We start from the raw sequence: 11,262 nt of genomic DNA, 5'->3' as shown, positions 1-11,262 counted from the left end.
GTTCTTGCATTTCAATACAAGGGGGTTGCATTACAATACTCAATGAGGTATTTATCAAGAACAGTTAAAGACTTAATTTCATTTTAATATAAAAATGGTCAACAAGTTGTTACATTTGGGGAGTAGTCTTGACATCATCTTATGTTATGCCTATTCTATAAATAACATTTAAAGTTACCCAGAAAAAAAACATGTTAGCTTTTAGTGTGGAAAAAAAATCAAGAAAACAAGATTAAGGCAAGCTACTTTAGTCTTTTAGAAATACTAAAATAGAAATACAAATAATATCTCAATGTTTCTAAAAACAATGTTTGCTTAACGTAATTTGCAGTAGTCACATGTCACCACTGATTTACATGAAACCTCATTCTCCTTTATCTATAAAACTTTGTTGTCAGATATTTACGTACACAAATGTCCTCCCAACATTGAGTTTACAGTGATTTAACTGCTTTCTTTTTCTTTCCGGAGTATAACAAGTGCACAGCTTGCATATTTAATAGAAAACAAATAAGAATTTGGTATGTGATACATACCATGATACTATAATACACTGCCGAATGCTAAATTCAGGTTTTGTACATCTTGTATCTCCAAAATGGCAACTTTCCAGGAAAGAAAAAAAACAATAATAAAAATACTTTAGAGTGTTTTATTGGTCCATATATTACAAAACTGATACAAAGTAAAAATCGGCTGCCAGACTCACATTATGACAAAATGGCAAAAAAAAAGAAAAATTAAATACAAGGTTCCTGAATAACAACAACTACATACAGCTAAGGAAAAAACAAAGAGACCATTTTAATTTCTGAATCAGTTTCTCTGATTTTTCTATTTATAGGTATATGTTTGAGTAAAATGAACATTGTTGTTTTATTCCATTAACCACGAAAAAGATTCTCTCAAATTCCAAATAAAAATATTATCATTAAGAGCATTTATTTTCAAAAATTGAGAAATGGCTGAAATAACCAAAAGTTCAGAAATCAATATTTGGTGAATTAACCCTGGTTTTTAATCACAGTTTTCATGCATCTTGGCATGGCCTCCTCCACCAGTCTTACACACTGCTTTTGGATAAGTTTACTCCACTACTGATGCAAAAAATCAAGTAGTTCAGTTTGGTTTGATGGATTGTGATCATTCATCTTTCTCTTGATTATATTCCAGAGGTTTTCAATTTGGTAAAATCAAAGAAACTTATCATTTTTAAGTGTTCTCTTATTTTGTCAGAGCTATATATATATTTTTTTTTGCTGCTGAAAAAAACACAGCATGGATATTGTAAACTGTGATGATATGTTTCTGATATCTGGTTAAAAAGACACGTCTCTAAATAAGCAAATCAGCACACAGATCAAACCCTAAATTTGGAATTAGATAGATAGAGAGTCATGGTTTGAGCAAAAAATAAACTATGTATGTAATGTTCAACTTGCTCTGAATTTCATTTTCAAACTGTGTTTTTTAATTTAGGATTGCAGGACTTACTGTTAGCTATTATAAATAAAAAATCATTTAGATGACTAGTTTGCTAGAAGCTGGATGTCGTGGATAGCCAGAATTTAGTACAGTACTTTATGTGGGTAGTTTAAAGCAGTTTCTTAACCCTGATGTCTGCCCTAAAATTGTGTGTTTTCCACCAGATTCAACTGATTAGCTAATAAACAATACTTTATTGAGTTTACCTGTTAAAATCTCCTAGACCCCAATGGATCATAAATCAATCATTATGTATATCCAGCAGTGTTTTAGACACATCATACCACCACTTACTTTATTAAATGCCTTTAAAGTAGAGAAAACTGTAAAATATGCAGAACAGTGGGAGTATGCAATAGAATATGTTTGATAATATGTTGCAATAGAACAGGATTGAGAAACACTGCTGTAAAGTGACTTCTGTTTATTTGTAGTTCACAGTAATACCACAGTAAGACCACATGTCCTGACGTCTAATTTATATTAAGTTCTGCCAAAAATATCTATGAAACGTAAAGTTACATTCTTTTTCATGAAAGGACACCATCGTAAGAAATGCTCTCAGTAGAAAAAAATAAAAGCGCAGGACCCAATGCTAATACGTTTTTTTTTTAAGAGTGGAGAAAATATAAATACACAACAGAATTTACATGCCAATAAATATAAAATAATAATAATAATCAAATCTGTTATTTTATATTAAATATCAGTTTGTCTATAATTCAGACATTTCACGCATATTTCTTTCTGACAACAGTGAATGTAATGTGGAGTAACATGTATAGGCTGTCACGTTTACTTGAATGTAGCTAATAATAAATAGAATACAGAAAAATGATTATTTGTGATTAAAAGTAATTTCACAAATGCTCTTTTAGGAAACTATAGGGTGGACTTTGGTTCATATTAGCAAAAGTGTTTAACTTTGATAAACTGAACTAAACTTAACTAAACCCATTTCTGAATATTGATACCAATTTCAGCAGCTGATTCATGTTTGTTTCTTACTGTGAGCACATAACTGTAAATCTAAGTTTAAAACCATGATGTTACATAAATGATACAACAATTTCGTATTCTATATTTTAACACTTTTATCTATAAATCAGTTCAGTACTAGTTATATAGAACCTTAGACATTCATTTAAGTGCTTGAATGGTTCAGTGGTTGGAACAGACCTGTAGAAGGAAATTATTCACACACACACTGTCCTGTAGTGATGCTCTCAGGATGTTCAGTATGTGTCACTGAGGGACTTCATGATTTAAATTAAAGGTCAGAGTGCTGTAAAGAACTTTCCACAGCTTTTGAAGAGTCTGTGACACATATGTCACCATGGGTTCTTTTGCGTCAATCCTACGGTGGGAAAATGGGCAATGTTACAGCAGTGCAGAGGACAGAAAAGAAGTGTCAGGAAATATACAGCATAATAAGATAAAAAGAAAATGTAACAATTATAAAAATCACTCTAGAAAACTCTAGAAAAACTAAGATTAGGGGAAGCAAGATTCCCTAGTACATATATCTTGGTAAGCAGTGACCAATGTTTTTGCACATAACTGGATTACCATCTTTCTAACACCTTGGTGTCAAGTAATGTAGCACTAAGTAATGTAGCACTAATACTTTGTTTACCTTACTTAAGTAGGGATTTTGCTTATCTACACTTTACTGGAGTAATTATTTTTCAGATGGCTTTTACCTCTGTTCTTTACATTTTCTACATTCTTTACATTCCAGCTTCTCATTGTCCATCTACATAGAGTGAATCTGATTGTGGTTGGATGAGAAGTATAAACATATACCACTCCTACACCCTATTTGTTTAATTAATTGCACCTGCACATGCAAGAGCAAAGCAAGGTTTCTTTATTTATATATATATATATATATATATATATATATATATATATATATATATATATATATATATATATATATATATATAAAATTTTATTTCTAAATTTTTCTCATTAGGACTCCCACTACCACTAGTAATGCTAACACATGCTTCCTTCGATACATGTGAATCAGCCACCGTTTCTTTTCGAGTTACTGCTGATGCAGCATTGCCAGCACGATTGGAGGAAAGCGCAGCGGCTCGGTTCTGATACATCAGCTCACAGATGCCCTGTGCTGCAGACATCACTATAGGAGTGATGTGGGGAGAGAGCGCCATCTACCCACCCGAAGGGAGCAAGGCCAATTGTGCTCCCTCTGAGCGCTGGCAGCTTGATGGCAGAGCTGCATGAGCGGGGGTTCGAACTGGCGGCCTTTCCCTCATAGTGGCAGCGCTTTAGACTGCTGAACCACTCGGAGCCCAAAAGCAAGGTTTCTAACTAAAGAAAAACTACTTTAACATTATTTGCACTAAAATTGTACTAAAATGCATTTATTTTCAATGGGCATAGTGCATCCCAAATGTATCTACATTATAGTCATTACTTAGAAAAATGTGTTTTGTGGGGGGTCGTACACTATAGGCTCCTGTGGCTCGGCTTTCATACTCAAAGGCATTTTTTCTCCTTACATTACTTTTACTTTTATATTTTAAATAGTTTTGAAACCAGTAATTTTACACTTTTACTGGAGTAAAAAGCTTGAGATGATACTTTAACTTCTACAAATGTATTTCAAACCCTAGTATCTATACGTCCTCCTGAGTAATGAATGTGAATGTGTAAAAGAATATCAAAAGAAAAAGCAAGCCAAGAATAGGTTTAAAACATCCAGAAGAAGAGGGGTCACCCAGTTCGAGTTATTTGGCATCCTTCCCTCAGGAAAACACAGTGCGCACGCGTCAGAGTGATCCTCATAATATATATATAAATATACAAATACAGAAAACAGCATGGAGGATCAGCAGCTATCAACTTTAAATCCTCACAGACTGAAGGGAAAGGAGAGTGATAATAAAACAGTGATATAGGTAGATGAGGAGGTCTGTGAGTGCAGGGAGAGAGTACGGGGAGTGTGTAAGATGATGTAATCGTGGTAATAATAAACCCCCCCGTTATAAACTGCGCTGCTAACGCCGAGCGCTCACAGTCTACTGCGCAGCGGAGCGGAGAGCAGCGCGCCGGACAGCCGGCGGCAGGGGACGACCAGCCCACCAGCTCCCTTCAAGGTAACGGCCGTACCTGCTGTTAGAACCAATTAAAGTCGAATTAAATCCATTAATTTCGCTCAGTACAAGAATAAAACACAAAACTGTACGTTTTTACTGCTTTTAAGATTCAGATAAACGTTCCGTAACTGTAGTAAAGTGAATATAATGCGACCGTAAGCTGAATAAAACCATACAAACTACATACTTATCAGCTGATATAGAGAAATTAGAAAATATCTAAATAAATTCATTCTAGCTGTTTAAACACAGCTAGAGTTAGTTGTTCTCGGTTATTATTTATTTTTCGGTATGAACTTTTCGTCTTTTGGTAAGATTTTCCAGTCCACCTTAAATAATGCCTTTCAGGTGAACCACACTTTTTACTCAGATTTTGGTACAATTTCCCAGTCCACCTTAAATAGTGCCTTTATCGTAATTTTCACCAAGTTTTTGGTAGAAAACATATTCCTTACAGTATAATTGTCTAGGTTGGTAAGATTCTTTTTATTTTTACTCAGACTTTGGTACAATTTCTCAGTCCACCTTAAATAGTGCCTTTAAGGAGAACCACAATTTTTTCTCAGATTTAGGTACAATTTCCCAGTCCACCTTAAATAGTTCCTTTATTGTAATTTTAATCACGTTTTTGGTAGAAAATATATTCATTAAAATAATTTACAGTATAATTGTTTAGGTTGAGTTTGTGTTTTAACAAAGTTAGAGTTAGTTCTTCTCTGTGAATTATTATTAATCTTTCATTGTGAATGTTCTGTCTTTTGGTAAGCTTTTCCAGTCCACCATAAATAGTTCCTTTCAGGTGAACCAAAATATTTACCTAGTTTTTGGTAAGATTTTCCAGTCCATCTAAATAGTGCCTTGTAATTTGTAACAAGTTTTTGGTAAAAAAAAAAATATTTATTTAAAATAATTAACAGTATAAATGTCTAGGTTTTAAAATTGTTATTTTTTTACTCAGATTTTGGTAAGATTTCTTAGCTAGTGCCTTTAATGTGTACCATAATTTTCATAAAGTTTTTTTTGTGGTATGATTTACTAGTCCACCTTAAACAGCTAACTCTTCTTGGTACATAATTTTACAGTGTGAACTTGTAACTTGGGGTAAGATATCCCAGTCCATCTTAAATAATGCCTTTCAGGTGAACAACAATTTTTACTCAGATATAAGTACAATTTCCCAGTCCACCTTAAATAGTGCCTTTATCGTAATTTTAACCACGTTTTTGGTAGAAAATATATTAATTTAAAATAATGTACAGTATAATTGTTTAGATTGAGTTCGTGTTTTAACATAGTTAGAGTTAGTTCTTCTCTGTGAATTATTATTAATCTTTCGTTAGAATGTTCCATCTTTTGGTAAGATTTTCCAGTCCACCTTAAATAGTTCCTTTCAGGTGAACCAAATTTTTTCCCTAGTTTTTGGTAAGATTTCCCAGTCCATCTAAACAGTGCCTTGTAATTTGTAAAAAAATATACTCATTTAAAATAATTAACAGTATAAATGTCTAGGTTTTAATTTTTTTTATTTTTTACTCAGCTAGTGCCTTTAATGTGTACCATAATTTTCATAAAGGTTTTTTAAGTTTTTTAGATTTAGGTACAATCTCCCAGTCCACCTTAAATGGTTCCTTTATCGTAATTTTAACCACGTTTTTGGTAGAAAATATATTAATTTAAAATAATTGACAGTATAATTGTTTAGGTTGGGTTTGTGTTTATACAAAGTATATCTTTTGGTAAGATTTTCCAGTCCACCTTAAATAGTTCCTGTCAGGTGAACCAAAATTTTTACCTAGTTTTTGGTAAGATTTCCAAGTCCACTTTAAATAGTGCCTTTAAGGTTAACCAAAATTTACCAAGTTTTTTTTTTTTGTGTGTGGTACGATTTACTAGTCCACCTTAAATAGTCCAATAAAATAAATAAAATGCTAAAGCGTTACGATCAGCTAACACTAGCTAGCTAGGCGTTTGTCTCTAGACTAAGTTAAGTGCTGACAGAGTGACTACTTGTTTATGACCTGATATAAAGAATTTCGTTAGGAATATAATCATTTAAATAATTTACAGTCTAATTGTATATGTTGAGTTTGTGTTTTAAAACAGCCAGAGTTTAGTTAGCTTAGCTAACTCTATTATTTTTCCGTGTGATCTTGTCGCCGTATTTTCCAGTCCACCTTAAATGTGTCTTTTATAGTAATTTTCACAAAGTTTTTGGTAAAGAAAAATATATTAATTTGATATAATTTACAGTTTAATAGTCTAGGCTGAGCTAGTCACTGCTAGAGTTAGTTCTTTATGGTAGATTTTTTTTTTTTGGTGTAAAAGTTTTGTCTTTTGGGAAGATTTTCGAGTCCAGTTAAATAATGCCTTAACTATTTAATAAATAGTGAATAAAAGCTAACTTTAACTAAATAAAATTATTATTGTTATTTTTTATTTGTTTTTATTATTGTTATCATTTTTTTATATATATTATTTACAGTCGAAATGTCTAGGTTGATTTAATTGTCTAGAGTTTTTTAAAACAGCTAGGGTTAGTTTAGTTAGCTAACTCTATCTTCTCGGTAGATTGACTTAGACTGTAAACTTGTCTTAGTCTACTTTAAATAGGGCATTTATGCTGAACCACAATTTTTGAACAATTTCCCAGTCCACCATAAACAGTTCCTTAAACATAATTTTCACCAAGTTTTTTTGTGTGGTAAGATTTACTAGTTCACCATAAACAGCCCCATAATTTTCACCAAGTTTTTGGTAGAAAATATATTAATTTTAAATAATTTACAGTCTAATTTTCTAGGTTAAGCTCATGTTTTAAAAAAGTTAGCTAACTCCAATTATCTTCTCTGTAGATTATTTTACAGTGTTAACTTGTCTTTTGGTAAGATTTCCCAGTCCACCTTAAATAGGGCCTTTAATGTGGACCATAATTTTTACCCGTTATGGTAATTTTCTAGTCCTTAAATATTGCCTTTGTTGTAATTTTTACTAAAGTTTTGGTAGAAAATATATACATTTTAAATAATTTACAGCATAATTGTCTTTTGGTAAGATTTCCCGGTCCACCTTAAATGTAGGGCCTTTAATGTGGACCATCGTTTCCAAGTTTTTTTTTGTGGTACGATTTTCAAGTCCACGTTAAATCGTAAATAAAAGGCTAAATTAACAAAATTTAACTAAATTAACTAAAGCATAGGGGTTAGGTTTAAAAAATATATATAACTTTATTTTTTTTTATTCTCAATTGATTATTTTTTATTTCGAACCCATTCCACCTTAAGTGCATTTCAACACACGACCAGCTTTTGAACCACCTTAACCATTACAGACCAGCCTAAACCGTCTGAAACTGGTCTGAAGCTGGACCAGTTGCACAAATATTGCAATTAAGGTGGACCAGAAATGTTAATCATATTAATAGTAGTCTAAACATAAGGTAACCTAAACATTTAATGGTAGCTAACCGTAAATTATCATTATTTAAAATAATAATAATCTTCTGTTTATCACCACAGCTGCCGGTCCAGCAGGGGAAATTCCACAGCTGCTCTGACAGAAGAAATTAGTTTCAAGCCTAACAAGCCAAAGTCGAGCCAAAGTGACAACAGCAAAAACACTCCAGAAACTCAGCAAAGAAGCAAAAATGGGTAAAAAATACGATTTTCCCGTGGATAAACCAAAACAGGATCAGAATGGAGACGTTAGGTAAGTTTTTCAGTAGTTAGTTGACTGTAAAGTTAATGCTAACAGCTAAAGACACTTGCTGTTTTTGTCTTTTAATTTTTGTAATGGCTTTAGCACATGTATTGAAGGCATTTGAAGTATATAATTGCTTCTGGTAGCTTTGAGTGAGTTTATAGCAGCATGTAATCATTGCATTTAATTTAATTAACGTTATTGTTTTACAGTAAGGAAAAAACAGATAAAAAAGAAGAGGAAAAATTGCCAATGGTGGGACCAATAGAAATAGTAAGTTGTTCCAGTTTTTATTATATGGTTCAGATATAATTCAGGCATAATCTGATTACTTGTGTAAAATGAATAATATTTAAATTACTGCATGGCAAGGTCATTGTTTTTTATTAGTGTGTTGTAGAGATGCACCAAAAATTTGGCAACCAATATTATTTGAGCGTACATGGCAAATAAAGCACTTTTTGTGAATAAGTAAAAACACATAAAAATTATACCGAACAATTCATATTTTATGTTAACTTATACTTTGCTTTGTTGATGTATGTCTGCTGGGATATTAAAATGTTCAGTGTTCGACAAATATTTTTAAATTGCAGTAGATTTTAATTTGGGGCATCCATGTTAACAAAAATGGAAAATAATGAAACCTATAAAAAACTGTGTTCTGTATTTGTAATTTGGCCATTGGCCAAAATGTTTCATTTAGCTTGTTAAAATCGTTTTGGTGCAATCTTAGTATGTTGTGTTTTTTTTGTCCGGAGCAGCATTAATTAATGTTGTTTTGTTGTAAGCTAAAAGCCCAATAACATAAATACCATTTAGCCATAACATTAACAACACTGGCAGGGATGTGAAAAAACACTGATTCTCTGTATTTACAGTAGTATGTGTCAAGGGGTGCAATAAATAAAAGGCAAGAAAAGAACATTCAGTTCTTGAAGGTTTGGGTCTAAGCCAGTTGCCAAGAGACAAATGGTAATGGCTAGGATGATCATTGAATTATGCTAAAAAAAAATCCATGTATTTTGTAAATATTGCAATATAGATTTTTTTTTAAATGCACAGCCCTTGTCATAAAAAGGTTCATAAAAGGACAACTTGTGAACCGGTGACAGGGTCATAATTACCTGAGACTTGTTTATCACCTCACATCAAGATTTAGATCAGAGGTATTTAAACTGTTTCCTCACTTGTGGCCTCCTCAGCTACAGTATGTGTTAATATGCCAAATACTGCAGCATATGTATAAAAAACAGGTCTGGTCATTCCATTTGTCTAGAACATTTATTGGCTAACAAACTAAAATAATAAGAAGCACAACATATGTTAACCCTCTCTATAACCCACATAAGAACACTACTACTTAACTTCCCACCTAGGTAGTCTAAAATCCATTCATTCCTTTAGGTAAAAACTGATAATTTAAAATTGACACTCTTAATTGTTTCTCTCTTATTCGGGTTAAATATATGGGTTTATTTTCTGCACCTTTATCTTTCTTCTCATCTGCTCCTCCTCTGCAATTCCGGTGCCCCACAGTTTAAAATACCTTTGATTTAGAGGGTTTGCTGCTTATGTCTTGGTGCCAGAAACCACAGGAAGCCTTCAGAGATGTTGTATTGCTTGTCAGATCTGAGAGGACCTACTGAGTATGTGGCAGGTGCTGTTAATGTTATGGATGAACAGTGTACAGGCTAACAACAGGCTTGATTCTTTGGCGTTTCAATTTTGTCTAGAAAAAATATATGTTGATTATATGTGAATTCTCTCTCTATTAGTTCCGTTATGCGGACAGTGTGGACATTCTGCTGATGTTGGTTGGGATGGTCATGGCTATGGCCAATGGAGCAGTACTTCCTGCCATGGTGATTGTATTTGGTGACATGACAGACAGCTTTATGAACAACGAAATAGCAGGGAACTTGGAAAACATCACTCTTCCCCCAAGTGAGTAAAAAATCTTTTATACATAAAACATTTTACTTAGTTAACAGTAATATTGTTTGATGCCTTCCTGTAAGAATGCATTCACATGAATGAGATTATAAAGATGAATTAAATTATAATAATAAATTACTGTTATTTTTTTATATATTAGATTTTACCTTTGAATTTTCCAACACAACACTGGGAGAAGAGATGACAAGGTAACAAGTTTCTGTTTTCATAGTGACATTGCTAGATCTCCTTCATATCTAGCTCTACACCTGAAGTTGTTTCCCCTACACTTTCGAGGTGCAATAGTTAAAAAAGCATAAAATCAGCAGACAATTAATTAAAATCTTATTTGTACTGTGTTACTGTGTTTGCTGTGTTCTAATTAAATGTATTTACCCACTCTTTTTCTGTCATTTAGATATGCTGTTTACTACAGCATCATGGGAGGTGTAGTCCTTTTTGCAGCTTACATGCAAGTGGCCTTCTGGACCCTGGCTGCTGGGCGTCAGGTAAAGAGGCTCCGAAAGTTGTTCTTCCACTCCATCATCAAGCAGGACATTGGCTGGTTTGATGTGAACGAGACAGGACAGCTCAACACACGTCTCACAGAGTAAGAGGTTTTTTTTAAGGCAACAGGCCTTTTAAGGCTATAGGAAAATGTGGAATGCTCAAAATTAATAATTTTCTTCTGAATTATGTTCAAGCATTACAGTTAAAAAAGTGATGTGATACTATTTATGTGCTTATTTATGGATTTGATTTTATTTCTGGGATTTCATTTTCTTTTTAATAGAAAATTTGCATTAACATTGCTGTGGAGTGCAGGACTCTACCTAGGTCATGTGTGAGAACACCCTGTAGTTTTTAGACTTTTTGGTTTATTAAATTAAGTTATAGACATAGACCTTAGGTGATATTGGTGGAATTCTTAATTTTTAATGTTTTATTTGTTTATTTGTTTTATTTTTTTAAACATAAAGGATTCTTGTTAAATGAATTGGTTCTCAGGTGACAG

The 11,262-nt window shown here is 32.7% G+C and overlaps 1 protein-coding gene across 1 annotated transcript in view; it reads left to right on the top strand.

Moving 5' to 3' along the window:
• The first annotated feature begins 4,504 nt into the window (after nt 1-4,504).
• The window catches only part of abcb4 (ATP-binding cassette, sub-family B (MDR/TAP), member 4), a 27,259-nt gene continuing 20,501 nt past the window's right edge, over nt 4,505-11,262 (top strand). Inside the window, exons 1-6 of the mRNA XM_049464540.1 lie at nt 4,505-4,613; nt 8,129-8,318; nt 8,522-8,582; nt 10,088-10,256; nt 10,408-10,456; nt 10,666-10,857. Coding sequence (XP_049320497.1) covers nt 8,257-8,318; nt 8,522-8,582; nt 10,088-10,256; nt 10,408-10,456; nt 10,666-10,857 — 533 coding nt within the window. The 5' untranslated portion in view covers nt 4,505-4,613; nt 8,129-8,256. The remainder of the gene's footprint in view (nt 4,614-8,128; nt 8,319-8,521; nt 8,583-10,087; nt 10,257-10,407; nt 10,457-10,665; nt 10,858-11,262) is intronic.

This window comes from Astyanax mexicanus, chromosome 1, assembly GCF_023375975.1.
Source record: "Astyanax mexicanus isolate ESR-SI-001 chromosome 1, AstMex3_surface, whole genome shotgun sequence".
NCBI classification, from domain to species: Eukaryota; Metazoa; Chordata; class Actinopteri; order Characiformes; family Acestrorhamphidae; genus Astyanax; species Astyanax mexicanus.
The sequence above is the reverse complement of the archived record's forward strand: the minus strand, read 5'-3'. Positions and strand labels throughout refer to the sequence as shown.